General features: G+C 37.1%; 1 protein-coding gene and 1 long non-coding RNA gene across 2 annotated transcripts in view; one reads left to right on the top strand and one right to left on the bottom strand.

The window, feature by feature from the left end:
• The window catches only part of LOC308185959, a 48,033-nt gene extending 35,584 nt beyond the window's left edge, over nt 1-12,449 (top strand). Inside the window, exon 2 of the long non-coding RNA XR_013943850.1 lies at nt 3,017-12,449. This is a non-coding gene — a long non-coding RNA (uncharacterized lncRNA). The remainder of the gene's footprint in view (nt 1-3,016) is intronic.
• LOC308185958 (guanine nucleotide-binding protein G(q) subunit alpha) overlaps nt 1-16,396 on the bottom strand; it is a 131,999-nt gene that overhangs the window by 73,999 nt on the left and 41,604 nt on the right. Inside the window, exon 2 of the mRNA XM_080574720.1 lies at nt 14,194-14,378. Within this exon, the coding sequence (XP_080430846.1) occupies nt 14,194-14,378 (185 nt within the window). The remainder of the gene's footprint in view (nt 1-14,193; nt 14,379-16,396) is intronic.

Genomic DNA, 16,396 nt, shown 5'->3' with positions numbered 1-16,396 from the left:
GTAAGACTGACTTCTGTTCAGTTGCAAAAATGCATTCTTCCATCTTCATAAAATTGAAACAGCGACAGTAGAAGGTTAAAAAGCAAGTGCATTAAAATGAGAAGAGAAAGTAATGCAGAAGAAAATAGGAAGATGATGAGGGAAACCATTAGCATTTATTACAAATTGACTATTCACAATCCTGCAATTTCCAAAATTAAGACTCACTTGTAACAACTTATCACAGAAGACAGATTTACTATCCTCGTTTCACCCCCCCCTCCAAAAAAAAAAAAAGTAACTGAAGTAACTGAAAGTGGAATTAGCAGCTCCGTTGTGTCTCTTGTTGAATCCAGATTTAGGAATTAAAAACAAAGACATCAAAAGTCTTTCCCTGTGTCTAGAAACTGCTAGTACAATTAGCAACCTATTAAAAAAAAGCTTTAAAATGCCATCAGACATATTTTAGCAGAGAATGGAGATTTTCTTTTTAAATATTTAAAAGAACTGATGCCAGAAGAGGCAACATTAACTTCATCAGATTAAGTCTGCAGTTTGTCTTATGATTCTTCAGAGGAAAACTGCATTTGTCAAAGCTAGCATCTTTCATCTTGGATTTTATATAGCCAATATTAAAAGTATTTTATAAGCAAAGTTCTTTACAAATTGCCTTCCTTACAAGTTGAATTGTAGTTAAATCACTGTTGTTTCATATCCAAAATACAGAATTTCATTAAAGTGAATAAAGCAGAATTTCGCTTTGCCACAATAAAAAATAAAATAAAATCCTCTGTGTGTGAAATTCTAATTCAGAAACTAGTGAACACAGAGAATTACTCATCAGGCAACAGTTTATACCTTAAATCTCAAAGTGTTATGTCATTGTTTACTAGGAAGAAAAAAAGGTATTTTTCCATCCTGGTTTTGGAGATGAATGAATAGTATTGACCTCTATAAATCAAAAAGAAAAAAGAAGTCTTAAGCAGATCAGGTCTGAAAGAAATAAGACCTAGTAGCAAAACTCATGTTGCTGAAGCAGCAGGCAGACTTTCTGATTTAGCTCAGGGCAACAGCTGGTTCCTCGCTTTCACAAGTGGAAAGCATATCTAACTACCTGCATTACCTCACAAGCCAGTGAAAAATGCACATTTAAAATAACCCCCCAAAAAGGGGCTGGTATTGACTGACATTTTCTAGAATGTTTTCTTGTTGCATGTGAGGTGTGAGGTCAAATCTAGAAAGCCAGCCAGGCAATCTATGCTCAACACACTTAAAACCAGTGAGAAGAGGTAGGAAAAAAAATAGAAGGCATACAGTAACAATGTATCACCTTTATACCTTTATACCCTCTTGACTGTCAAAGCTTTTACCTTCAGGCACTACTCCAAGTTAAGCTACAACTTCCTCAGGGCTGACCTAACTTCCATCAGCTTTCAATGGGTCTGGCAGATACTACTCTGCTTTTCCTGCTTTGTCAGAGCTCATGGTGGTCCACATCTCTAAACATGTACAAAGTGAATACTGCATGAGAATGGAAGCAAGTGTGGAGACACAGAGGTTGCTAGTGGGTCACAAATAGCCAAAAACTCCACAGACAATTATCTGGACTGGCTCCTGTATTTGGAGATCCTGTAGCTCTGCTTGCCTGCGTGGGGGCACAAGTCACTGAGATACAAATATGTGATTCTGGTATTCACTTCTGCAATCACACAAGTCTTGAGGGAACCCCATACTAGTATGATTAACACTTTGGTACAATGATTTTTTAAAGGAGGAAACAGTTTTATTTTATACAGAGGTCAAAAAGAGGAAAGAGACTTATTCAAATTCATTCACTTAAAGTTTTATATCTTTACAGTAAATAGCATTAATATTAATCTAAATGCTGTGGGATCTAGTCCAAGACCCATATTTAGTTTCCTAGATATGCTAAACCAATTTACTTATTGGCAGCTACGTTAAGTACTTTAAGCAATCAAAATAAATTAATGCATTACTATAGAATATTTAGATTGAATTACCCAGCTTTAACAAGCATCTTCAACGTTTCTGGTAAAACTGACGTTCTTGTGGCCACACGAGTCAGTGAAAGAGACAGGGATCGACAGCAGGATCCTTACAGCCTACCACAGCTCACTTACAGATGGGAAATTCTGTAGTTCATGATGGTTCAGCATCTGGGCATGCCACGGTTGCTTTCCACTCATGACTCTGCACCGTAAATCAGATATGGGGTTATTCTGGGACTGCTCATTACGAGAGTGCTACTGCAAGTGGGGCAAGGGATGCAGAGGCAGGGGCACCGGATGGAGCCACAGCCCAGCACACTGGAAAGGAGGGAGGAATAGCTCTACCCTTTCTGCATAACAGCTCTGAACACCTCTCCAGTGCTATGCTTCATTTTGAAGTCTATTTATTACTATTTCAGGCCGACCTATTGGTCTTTAACAGTACAGGCCTCTGCTTATCAAGATGCTGTAAAAAAGAACATGAAATACAGCACACACTAACACTCAAAATGGCAAGCTTGCATCAGAACAGAAGAAATATTTTAAAGGGTGTGAGCCTTTCCTCTATTCTGTTACTGGCTGTGCTGAGGAAAAAAAAACTCTATGAAGTGCAGAAGAAAATGCTTTGCTCAGTTACTGATTTTATTTATAAACTGTAACAGTGCTGGCACCCATAACATATCATAACAGTGAAGATTTATCCTTGTTTCTTTCATTACATTCATCTGCTGATGCAGTGAGGCATAATTAGGAGACGGGAGATGAATACAGATGTCTGAATTTTGGGTGCGGTAGGGTTCTGGTTAAGCACATTTTTATTCAGCCTTTCAAAGTATCTATGAACTCCAGTCTCTAAAGCAAAATTACTTCACAGTAAAAGCATGCATAACATTTTTGCTCATCGTAAGGATGAGATAGTTACTGTCCCTTCTTTACATGTATCTTACAGAAGGGATATTTTGCATTTTGTGCAGTACCACCAACTGCAGACCTAGAATTATGGCATTGTTTTCTGTTTGGTTCCACAGTCCCTTGGAACGCTTATTTTCAACAAGCGCTGTATTAACATCTCCAGAACTCTGCAGCTGGTATAACCCTGTCTCTGCAAAGGGGGTGTTCGAAAATGCTACTGAATCAGGAAGTCTGTATTCCACGGCCATCTCAGCTTCATGCAGCTGGACGACACGAGGTTATGTCAAATAATGATCCCATTTGATTAATTACACAATCCACACTGACGGAGAAAATTAAGACTACCCTGAGAAATTCAGCAAGTTTCAGAAAAACTTAAGTTCAAAACACATATGGGATCAGGTAGAAGAAGTCTTAACAGTTCCTGTGTATTATCCTCCTCTTCAGCAAAATACAACTGGACAAGATCTGATGCAGAGAATATCCAAGGTGAAAAAAAAAAGGGAAAAAAAGGGCCTTGACATGATGAAAAGCTAATCACCAAATCTAGAATGGCCAAAATAACATGTTTAGGGGGGGAAAAAAGGAAAGAAAAAAAAATATATATTTGGTACCCGCTGAGAACTTGACTGTTTTGTTTGAAGAATAATGACTTGATAAGGCCAATAGAACACTGGAGAAGCATCACTGAACGGATCTATCTTCAGGGATTAACCCTTACCTTAGAAACTAGTTTTTGACGATTCAGACTGCATCTCAACTGCGTTGTTCCCTTCATACCACTATATACAGTCCTAGCAAACCCCCTCCAAAGCATATTTGTTTAAATTTCCTCTCATCCCGCTAGTTTCATATGAGAAATCTAATTTTCATTCCTTTCCGAAGAGGAAAGAAATTATACAATCTAATTCTCATGTAGTTTCAACCAGTAATGCAAGACACAATGAAAAATTGCATTAAAATGTTGAGCAGTCACAATTTGATTGCATTTTATGTTGACAAGGATTCTGTAGATGGTGTCTGTTTCAGTGCACCAAGACAGTTATAACACCTGCATGGGATGCATTCATAAAAGGTTCTTTTGTATTGCATATCCTAGTTAGCAGATGATAAATTAAAAAACAAACAAACAAAAAAACCACCTACTGGATCACACAAATGCAACCCAATCTGAATTAAGAAAGAAATTCTCTGAATAAGACTGACTTGAATAAAGAAAAAATAAAATAATTGTTGCATTTTTCTCATTTGTCAGATGTATAAAACACCACCCACAATGCTGATTCATATGGTATCATCAGACAGAAGTACACAGGAAGCTCTACAGGAAGACCACAAAAGATGACAGGCGTCGAAAAGGGACAGATACTCAGAAACATAGCAGTAAGAACACACACACCACTGGAATCAGGAAACGAGGGAGCGAGCTAGCTATTGAGCTACAGCTTCTACTATTAGAATTATCTGCTGGAAAATTTACTGTAGAATGTAAATTTCTTTCCTGAAATAGAGATGAGAAAAAAAATAGTTTTTCACAGGAGGGAGCTGTAGTTTAAAATATTTTGCAATGCAGTGGATGACTACACTGCTATAGCAAGGGCAGCCAGTGCAAGTCATTGTTTATCACACAAGAAGGACGTGAGCTACAAGGCTGTGCTGCCGTGCCCTGTTCTGATTAGGACAGTTTTATTTATAAATATTGCCCTGCTGAAGAACTTTGTGTTTGAAATCAAGCCTTTCACAATGAGTCTAATAATGAGATCGCACCATTTGTTTTCCTGGTCAGTGGCACTAGAACTACTGAAGAAATTCAAAAAATTCCAAGGCTCAGTTTGGAAACATGCCAACAGAAGTTTAGATTCCTCTGCAAGAGCTGGAAGACTTGGGTCACAAGCAGTAAATGAACTGTACACAAACATGGTATCATTACACAAACACTGAAAGAACGGCATTCTGTGAACTAACCAGCCCACACGAACAGACACGCTCCCTCTAAATCACAAACGGCCCTTAGAAACTTCCTGCCGGTGGTTTAGGAACTACCTGCACCATCAGTGTCCTCCCTCGCAGAAATCCCTCCTTTATTGTCACTGTGCAGGCTCCTTTGCAACCTCTGACAAGATACGTACAATCACAAATTCCTCAATTTCCTCATAAATATCCTTAAACAACTTCCCTTACAATGAGGTTTGAATCCTAACTCCAATTATGATATAACTCCAATCTTCTTTTATAAAATACATTTTATACTCTGCACACGACAGTACATAAATGTCAAACATACATGGTCAAACACTCTTCATGTCTTTTAGTGATGTCTCAGTCCAATACTGGTGGCATCTGCATTACCACCGAAGAACCACTTAACTTTTTTTGATGCAGAAGAGTTCTTTTCACAAGTTGTTTATGAATCAACAAGTGGTTGAAAAAACTCCATCTTTTTCACACAAGAGAATATCGAAGTTACTTTCTTCCCAAAATTGTTACTGCACATCTAAATCAAAAATTCCTTAAAATATTTTTTAATGTCATATCTCCTTCTGTTCTGTACCCTTCTTATTTGCAGACTACAGACCACAAGAAAATTTGTAATATCCAGAATGTTTCTGCACTGTTATGAGTGGCTTTATTTTCAATCCTTTATTTTTACTCTTAACTTTCAAAGGTCAAGGCAATATTGAAAAGCTCCAGCATGACAGAGAAAGTAAAAGAAAGGAAAGAAGGAAAACAAAACAAAACAAAACAAACCCATAAACTTTTGGGTTTATGGGAATAAAAAATTAAAGCTCTACAGCAAAAGATTTCAGCTTTAAAGAAGCTGAAGTGAAGTTTGAATGAAAGCGGCTTTAACATATGCATAAGGTCAAAGGACAAAGTACAAAAATGTATGTAGTTTCTCAAACACAAATATTCCACCCCAGAAAACACAATTTTATCTGATTACATGGTTTTGTTTTGTGAATGAGGTTTAAAATGAAAAAAAAAAAAGAAAGAGAAAAAGGCTACCTTCCAAGAACTTAAAATTGCACAACATACTTCCCATTTGATTGGGACACGTGCCTTTAAGAAGTAAGTTTAGTTTTCAGAGGCTTGTATAATGAATTATTCTGGCATGAGTTTTATTCTCAAATGGCGTTTCAACATATGCTGTTACAGTTTAAGACACAGGAATGGATTTTTTCATGGAATAGCATCTTGATTCATACAATTAATGAACAAAAAAACCAGAAGTTGAATAAACAACAACAACAAAGCTTCCAATAAAAATTATGTATTCTTTTCTGTTCCTGAAAAAGTGGACTGATAACTGTTACTACCTTTTCATCTACACTCCATTCGGAAGAAATATTGCACTAAACTGAATTCTCGTGCAGTTATGTCAGACCACCTCTTAAAATTCTTACATTGGGTACAAATCCTGTTTCTGCACAACTACAAATTGGTACTGTAGGCTGAGAGGTTACTTATTGAATCCTGCAGGTACAAATGCTATTGATTATCTCTTTAGTACACAGCAGATTTCCACTTTAAATGATCCTTGAAGGAGCCTTGAATAATTGGTGCTACTGTGTTTCTCCAGTTTCAAGCACCTGGAGCCAGGAGTAAAGAATAAACTAGCGGGCTACCTCAAAAATAATCATAATTGAATAAAAAGGCACTAATACAAGCATGCACATAAAAATCTGATTTCTACTTTGTTCTGAAGCTCTTTACAAATACGTTATGACACAGTGTGGCCCTACAAATGATACGGTTAGGAAAACAAGTCTGCAGTCATACTTCCAAGGTCAAGCTGATGCTTTTCTTCTACAACATACATAGTAAAACCACTGTAGATTACAAATAGATACAGACTAGATAAGAAAAGTTTGACTAAACATTAAATCCCATCCCTGTGCTTTTATCTTTTTTGGATAAACAGAAATAAAATTAAAAAAAAAAATAGCCATGAAGTGGCACAATTAACCCCAAATGCCACAATAGGATTTATGAGGCTTACATAAGGATTATGTCAATAGCTTTTACTCCGTGGCACATCCCCCACCACTCCCCCACCCAGCGTTTGGCTGGACTGGAGTCCAGAAGGGAAGCAGGTGTTCCCACAGCTTTTTCATGCTCCAGTTACCTTTTCACCCAATCTGTACAACTGCCAGCATTTGGTTGGGGGTAGAAAAACGCATAGCTGGATAAAGGCTGGAGACCAGTTGCAAAAAGTATCGTCACCCATCCAGCACACCCATTTATCTGCTTGTAGAACCAACAACAGAGTGTAAGCTCTCAAACCAGTGGCTGTTGCTGGATTAAAAAAAAAAAAAAAAAAATCTGAAGTAGAGAACACCTTCAAACACAAACTATTCAGGATGCATCCACATTTTGAAAACTTTCAACCAACACTCCAAACTAGCAAAACATGTAAGTGCAATCCATTATGACACTTCATCTAGAAATTAGCTTAGAAGTCTAAACAATGAAGGCAAATTTTAACTCTTGCCAATAGGTCACATGAGAAAAAAATGAAACGTCCTGAAAAAACCCTAACTGGCGTGAAAAAAACCTTCATTGCAACAGCTTTTCCATGGTATCACCCCTCCCAGCTAGGGCACACACCCCATAAACCCTCCTGCGTGATAGGGACTAAGGAAATTGAGAGACACATCACAGTTAGAGTAGTATTAGGAGGGATTAAAAGCAACTCTTTGTACCAGCTACCCTTCCAACTCAAGACTAAGCTCTGTTTTGTCACACTCAAAGACTGTTCACAAAAGTGACCTGATCACAGTAAATTATTTTCCTGTTTATCCAATATCCTAAAACCACCATAATATTAAGTAATCTACAGTCAAGACCCATATACTTTTTAACACCAAAGCTGATACATACTACAGTATCCTGGTGTTTTGATTCTAGGAAAGAAATAAACCTGTAAAAATAAATTAAAATGTAACACAAATAATGTCATGCTTAGGTTTTGTTTTGCTAACCTTCTTTTCCAGAAACAAAACACTGGATTCTTGCCTCCTGCCTCACCTTAATGAAATCACCTATAGCGAACACAATGTCTAAGAGCAGAGCTACGTGGGTCCATACCCTGAGTACAGGCAGGTGTGACTGGGCTAACGAAGTGTGAACATGTAATCTGCTCAAAGTGTAGACTTCATACCTACTTCAACCAGGAAGAAAAAATGGGCAAAAGACCTTTCAAAAAAAGGAATGAGATGAGTAACTATCAAACAATACACACCACGATACAAAATAAATCGTAATTGAGGGGGCCAAACAAGTAAGGTGTTTTCTCAAAATTCTTGCTTAACATTAGCCTACTTTCTCAGCCAAAGCTGAATTTTATTGTAAGACAAAGCTTTCTTGCATCTCACTTGTATCAAATATAAAGCACAAACTGAAAGAGACAAAACCTGCAAAAGGGTCCATTTTTCTAAAGATTCTTTAATTCACTGCTGTAAACCTTATTTCATGCAAGCCTTGTGTTAATAGAAATTAACCATGAATGTATGAGATTTCACAATGTTTAAGTAGTTCTATGTAATATATATGGAAAACAACTGGATGAGTCAGAGTTCCCCAGAAAAGTCTGCTGGGGGAAAGATACGTTTTCATAACGTTTCAGAGGAAAATATTAAGAAAATACTACAATCTGACATTACTTCAAAAATAAATACTAGATAACCTGAGCATGTCTTTTATAAATTAAATTATTAGGAAGCTATTATTATTAAATATTTCCCTCTATAACAATATTAACATATGGTTACAGTTTTACGTTCTATATATTAAAATATATTATGTTAATATTAGAAATTGTATATATAGCTGTTGTTAATCAAGAAAAAAGTCAGAACCATTCCAAGAATATAAAATCTCACTTTTTACCTTAAAATAAACTCCAAAGCCCTATTACATACAAAAGTTGCCCTGAGCTTATTTCACTCTTTCCTTGTCAGAGAGCACTCACATGAATATTTCATTTCAGACATAAAATATGCTCTGTAAGCAAAACAACTAAGTGAAAACCGTTATCTGAAGTAGAAGTCAGAAAGAAAAGAAACAAAAAAGCTACAGGATGTATGAGCAATCACAAAATCTACAAGAATCCGTAAGTATTATTAACACCCATTCTCCACAGTAAAAGAAATAGTAAAATGGTGGAACTGGAAGGATGAAACATGGACATCACACCCCACACAAGTGCTTTTGTATACAACATCACTTCCTGTTAGCAAAGGGCAGTTAATCACTTAAAACATCATATTTAGAAAATACCTTCTCTTAGAACAAAATATAAAAGGAGGAAGAAATCTCACTGCACTGTAAAGAGAGTAGCTAAAATTGAATTTTCAAATTTACATTGAAATGAAGGCTAAGACAGTTTCCTATTTCATATGGGTGAAATTACCTATAATTTTACTGGGGAAAGGAAGACTGTTCATACATCTGTAAGCTTACTTTTAAGAAAGATATTCTCAGTTCTCCATGGAAGCATGCAACCCTGCTCACCTATCTTACTCCTGATACACAATCATTTTCCCTATACTTGGAAAAGTATCTAAAACTGACAGTTCTGCCGGGGATAAAGTATGAAATATTTAAGCTGAATATAATGAGGAAACAACTTAGAAATCCACTGGAGCTCCCTCGTACTAGCAGTATTCAATTATCCCACAAGGCTTCTGTTTACTTGTTTTGTATACTGTTGAGTACCTGGAGAAGAACATCTCAGGGTACTGCTCCATTAAGTTCTACTGATAGTGCTAAGACACATTAATTCTTAACTAACACTATTAGTATAAAACCCTTTATCCCGTAACCTCCTTTAAGGCCTCTGCTTCAGGTTTGAGATGCTGAAGAATGGTTTGCGCAGATGGCATGGTTTGGGTTTCTCCATCTGCCTGAAAAACCACTTTATTATCTGTGTTCCAAACCAATAAGCATTTCATTTCAACATCCCAAGAACATCATTTCTGGTTTTGTTTGTTTTGTTTTTTTAAGTAACAGCAACAAACCACAAAAGGCCAGAAATTCCACACGTTCTGCTTCATCTGAGGGTCAATAAACCTCACGCCCTGCACATTCCTGCTCAGGATTGAATACTTCATATTCTTTGCATATCAGGTAAAGTATATGAAGGAGGTCCTTTCCTCCAACCCTTTTTTTTTTTTTCCTAAAACATTAAATTTCACTGAAGAGGTCTAGCACATTTAACACCCCAACTGTTTACCCGAGATAAGAATTTACATACTCTGGCTCCAAACCTGGTCCTGTTGTCATACTTCTGTCTGTACTTTTATTTTTTTCTCCAGTGGATCTGTCTGACTTGGAAGAAACAAGGTAGCAAGGTAAACAAGGCTTTGAAGACAGTGTCGGTATGAATCTGGACTTTAAAAGCATCTCCGACACCTGTGTATTTTCACTGTACAGCATTCCCCAAAGGAATTTCCCAATAGGCATAAATACTGAGACAACTTCAGCAGCAGAACCACTCATAGAAACTTAACAGTGAATGTCCAGGCCTACAATAAAATTTGCATTTATGTTTTCAGCCTCTTTAACAACTTTCTTGAAGCCTGTTCTTTTTCCTCACACTAGTTATCTTGTTATGAATATTTAAGAAGTCTTGCAGGAAACTATGGGCATGGGACTCAAGCAAGATTTCCTGCCTGTTAATCACTACTGAGTGACACTTTGCTGACACAGTCTACTGAACAAAAAAGCAACTTATATTTTGGTAGTTACAAGTGGAATAGTAAGGGGTAACAGTGGTAGAAGGTGTCCGGTATAGTAACATTTTATTGTTGTTCTTGTTTTTTACTATAGTAATAAATATATCTGGTGGAACTTCTGAAACAACAGCAGAAAAAAAGTAAAAAGCCACCCATGTATATTCCACACCTTCAGCAACATTAGGCATGCTAAAAAATGCTAGAAAGGGAAAAATGGAGACTAGGTTATCTCAAACAAGGGCTTCCAATCAGCTATGAAGACAACTGAGAACGGAAAAGATTAAAATTGATCATTTTCTTATTTCAGTATTTGAAAGGGATGACAGAAGCATAGATACACAGTTTGGTTTTCTGAAAAGATAGCTCATAAAAAATTAACAGATTTTAGTGTTAAAAATGTGCATTTGGATGTCTGTGGTTGCACATGATTTACTACTGTACACTCACAAAAATTTTGCAGACAGGCACTTTTGAGAATTGCTTCTGAAGATTTCCAGAAAAAAAATGCTTTTCCATTTTTCATAAACTACTTCTTACTTTGAAATTCAAGAAGCATATGAAAACTTATCGACTTCTAGTTATTTTTAACAGAAACACAGCAACATTTACCCAAAAGGAAACTAAAAACCCATCCATAAGCCACCATTTCCTATGACAGACAAATTCCTAAGAGGAGAGATCACCCTGACACATTATCTTAAACCTCAGTAGAGTTCATATTCTGCAGTTTAACATGAAAAATAAATGCATTACATGTTACAGTGCCCTACCAGTAGTTCTGAGGCATCACACTCTGAACACTATCAGTTAAATTTCTCATAACAAATCTTTCAAAAAGCCTGGATTACTATATGACAGGACAGTTCATTTCAGTCTCTGCCCTTATTGTTATATTAAAGACTATGAAACCAATAGCACTCTGTAAGAACTAACTTGCTAAACTTAAAACTTGCCTCCTCCTACGATTACTATATAAAATAATTCAGACTAGATGTTAAACACCAGACGAAGACCCCAACTGTCTAAATAACTGAACTTTTTGATATTAAAACAGTTCAAATTCCAGGAGTAGAGATTCAAAACACCCCAACTTTAGCAATTATCAATTAAAGGAAATAAAATTGGTACAGTAAGAGGGAAGCATTTCTACTGTAGCCCCAAAGTCTATCTCAAAACATGAAGAATTGGGGGGGGGGGGGGGGGGGGTGAATGGTCACTTAACCCTCATTTCTTTAGGAACAACCACATCAGTATCAACAAGCTCTAGTTTTCTAAACTATTGTGCAAAACAAGTACTGTGCTAAAAATATGTTGTTACTCAAACTTGGAGATATTCTCTCCAGAGATAGGATTTCCTGATATGAGAATCAAATTAATAGGAAGTGCCCTTCCTGTGTTTTCTACACTGCTAGACTAATGAGTTTGTTTTCAACAGTCTTTTTGAAAGAAGGAAAGAAGAGGAGAGAAAGAAAGAAGAGAGAGAGAGAAAGAAAGAAGAGAGAGAGAGAAAGAAAGAAGAGAGAGAGAGAAAGAAAGAAGAGAGAGAGAGAAAGAGTAGATTAAACAATGGATTGGTGGTCACTACTTTAGAGTAAATTTAGCTGGTATACAAAGTGTATGTGTAGTAGACCACCATCTTCTCCATGATGCTGTAGAAAAATTGATTTCCCCTGTATTTCCACATGGAATTTTTATAGGAATTCCCCTGAGACCCTGTCATTTGGTAACTTTTACTTTACATGCAGCCCTATTAAAACCTGATGGGAATGCTTCTGAAAGAACCAAGCACAAAGACAGACTCCCAGGGAAGTCATTTGTATTTAGAGAAAGTCAACAGCTCTAACCAGATGTGTACTATGCCAAAACTAACTCATTCCAACTGAAAAACACTATATACATTTAACACTCTTAACTTGAACTGTAACTATATTGCGTATACTCTGTAGCATACTGCAAGTTAAAAATACTTTTTCTAGGATTAGGACTACATCAAAGTAACAACCAAAAACAATTCTGAAGAAAAATGGCTGTGCTTCACAACCAATTAACTTTTCAAGTCAGGTGCTCTGCATACAGCAAAAACATGCAGCCAACAAGCTGAAATATGCATACAAATGCAGTTTTCTTTTTAATCCTGGTTACATATTTGATTTTGATTTCCGAGGGATGAGGGAAAATCAGACAGCTCCAGCACACAGTCAGACTAGGAAGCTCAACAGGCTCTTTTACTATTGTTTTTTCCAACATGCTCAAAACACTAACCTATCGTTAAGGACAGATAACAATATAGATTTTGAAAGCCTGGATCCCCTTGACTTCCAACTGCATAAACCCAGGTTCCTGCAAGATTCTTGGGTTTCTGCAACATTACGTCACCAACGAGGGATGACCAGCTGCAATGACTGGCAGATTCCCACGGGGAAACAAAGCTTCTTTTATCTGATAATAAGCTTTATCTTTAATACTTCCAAATTAGCTGACTTAAAACATATACAACAGCTCTATTCTATAATTAAACTTCATATATAGAGACACAAAAGATTTTTGTCTTAACACAGATTTATTTCATCCTGAATTCCCTGGTTAGCAGCAGCTTGCTTACTTGTGTATCATAAATTTATCTGGTTTTGATAGTTTATGTTAAAAAAAAACAAAACTTTAATATAAATTTATTTTAATAAAACGCTCATTTCATCCAGGACTAGTAAATTATCATTCAATTTTCACACAATTCAAGATTCAAAGAAAGCCAAGCCCTGTTCTTGTGAGAGATCTTAACCTTTCCACCTGACAACGTTGCTGATAATGACTCAACTGTAAAAATCAGGACAAGTTCTCAGGAACTTTCCTCAAAGCCATGCCACACCTATCCTATGGCAAGAAGTGTGAGACACGCTGATCTAATCCTGTGCTTTCCTGTATATTGAAGTAAATACTAAACATTTCCCCTCTTTATGGAATGCTTAAAGTATTTTATCTTTTTTTTTAATGCGTGTTTTGGAAAGAATTTAGGCTAGTCATAGATAAAACTTGCAAACACTTCAAATATAATTTGTCTTTTTAAATTTCAACAGTGTCATTGATCTCAGAAGAATGTGACTGTTTTAAAATCTGTGTCAAAATTTGTATTTCAAATATGCTCAAAGCCAGGTACCTCCACATGTTTTTCTACTAATTTAAAAAAAAAATCCACATTAATGGCAAACCTTAAGAAGTATTGGTGCAGACCGAAAAAATAGCTTAACTGTGCTCTGGCCATGAGCTGGAAGGAAAAGAAAAGAGCTTAAGTCTCAAGAAACACCAGTCTGCCATTGAAACTGCCCTGTGATGAACCCCTCAAACATTTTTTTGAGATGAGTTCTCTTACAGAAGCAGTACCTCTGTGTTGTCAGAGCAGCACAAAAGGCAGAAAACTAAGGTCAGGACTGACAGATGTACCCTTTCTTCTGAACTTTGAGTATAATTTGTATGTGACGTAATTTTTGAAGACCTTCAGTGTATTTCCTGAAACAAAAAGAGGTAAAAACTTCAGCTATGAAAATAAACAAAAATCTCACCTTGTTATGTTCATACTTGTACGGGATTTTGAGGGTATCCATGGCTCTGATCATGGCCTGCATTGCTGTGAAGATATTCTGGTACACCAGTTTTGTAAAGCCCCTTTTGTCTTCATCAGAGTAACCTGATCCATGAATGATTCTCATCTGCTTGATAAATGTGCTTTTTCCACTCTCTCCTGTGCCTGCAAGACAAATAAGAAGGATATACTTTAGTCACTGGATGCAAACATGATTTTTTAGCACAATGCTGACAGTTTGTTTACTGCAGCGCAGAACAGTGTCAAGTGTTCTACACTTGTAACTGTTCTATACAGTAACTACAAGGATCAGTTGGATATCGAACAGCAGTACCAGTAACAACTGACGTACTGCTGAATTGAAACTTTCATTTTGAAGATGAGATATAGAAGGGTGATTTAACAACTAAACTAATAACTAAACCAAACCTCATAAATATGAGTATAATATAAAAAATCATATATGCATATATGAGTATAATATAATGCATATGACCAAATATTTAAAATCACATAAATGTAAATTTCAGTTCTTGAAAATATTGTCCAAAATCTCTAACTTCAGATAATTACTATGAGTCTTTTTAAATCATAAAAATTCATAAAGTAAGAAGAAGTCATCTTTTTTGGTCAACTTGCAAGATATTATGATAGGCAGCAGCGAACAACCAAGAGACTAAAAAAATAAATAAACTAAATACTGTAACAATTACAGCCCTGCAAACTTTAACCTAAGAAACATATGAAATCAGCCTTAATTAAGATTTGGCTCATATTCATTAATGGGTGGTCATTCCTACCTTCAGATTTCTTTATAACAAGCCAGAAATTGTATTTTTTTTAAATGAACATCTCTGAGTATTTGTCTATTTAAAGTTAAGACCTGCTTGTTAGAAATTTCATTCAGGATACATCACACATTTTTTCCCTTTCAATGAGCTCATCCTCTGTGATTAGAAGAGCTTATCTAAATTAGTCCTATGTTTGCTTAAAAGGAGGAGTTGAAGTTTAGAATGAACAGTTGCACAGCACTATAAACCCCACGTCCAGTCGGATACCCAGCCCTCCAGGAAACCCAACAAATTCACCAGGGTGCATTGCTCAGTGCAGTGCTTTTCAGCCTTGCAGCCTGGGTTTTACTTTAATCATTTTTGTAAGGCTTTCATGCTTCATACTTGCAACTCAGGACAAAGGCAGCCTGATGAGGTACATGATGTTTCAGGTGTGTTTCACGGCAGCACAATGCACAATTAAAACATGATGTTGCATTGGCAACCCTTCAGCAGTTCTGAGGTAGCACACGCTGCAAACATCTAAGCTGGAAGCCTCTTAAAACCATGAGCATTGTTGTGAAACCTTCGACCTCATTTCTCATACATATAGAACAAACTTCTAATGGAAGTCTTCCTTACACACATGCCCAGAAAATCAAGCAGAGTGCTATATACTGACCTATTTTACATTTTCTGGGGAGACATGAGTGATTGTTATTGTAATGAAAAAGGACATGCTCTCAAGTTGAAAAGTGAGACCAAGCCTGCTACCACACTGCTTTCACTGAGATCCTCAGCCTGTGCTGTGGCCAAGGGCACAGCACAAAAGGCACCAACCACCTCTGCAGGGCACTGCATAGCCACGGGGCAGAACTCTCCCCCTGCGACCTGACAAATTGCAGATGACGAAACTGGGAAGGGTGACCGATACACCAGGGGGTCACGCTGCCATCCTGAGGGACCTTGACAGGCTGGAGAAATGGGCTGACAGGAACTCCATGAAGTTCAATAAGGAGAAGGATGAAGTCCTGCAACTGGGAAGGAACAACCCCAGGTACCAGTACATGCTGGGGCACACACAGCTGTAAAGCAGCTCTGCAGAAAGGGACATGGAGGTCCTGGTGGACACCACGACGAATGTGAGCCAGCCACGTGCCCTAGCTGCAAAGAAGACTACTGGTATCCTGGACTGCACTATGCAAAGTATTGCCAGCAGGTTGAAGGACATGATATTTCCCCTCTACTCAGCCCTGGTGAGGCCACACCTGGAGTAGTGTGTCCAGTTCTGGGCCCCCCAGTACAAGAGGGACATGGACATATTGGAGACAGTCCACTGAAGGGTGATGAAGATGATGAAGGGACTTCCTATAAGGAAAGCTGAACAAGCTGGGACTGCTCAGCATGAGTAAG

Source organism: Anser brachyrhynchus (assembly GCF_964034855.1).
Source record: "Anser brachyrhynchus genome assembly, chromosome: Z".
Classification (NCBI taxonomy): Eukaryota; Metazoa; Chordata; class Aves; order Anseriformes; family Anatidae; genus Anser; species Anser brachyrhynchus.
The sequence above is the reverse complement of the archived record's forward strand: the minus strand, read 5'-3'. Positions and strand labels throughout refer to the sequence as shown.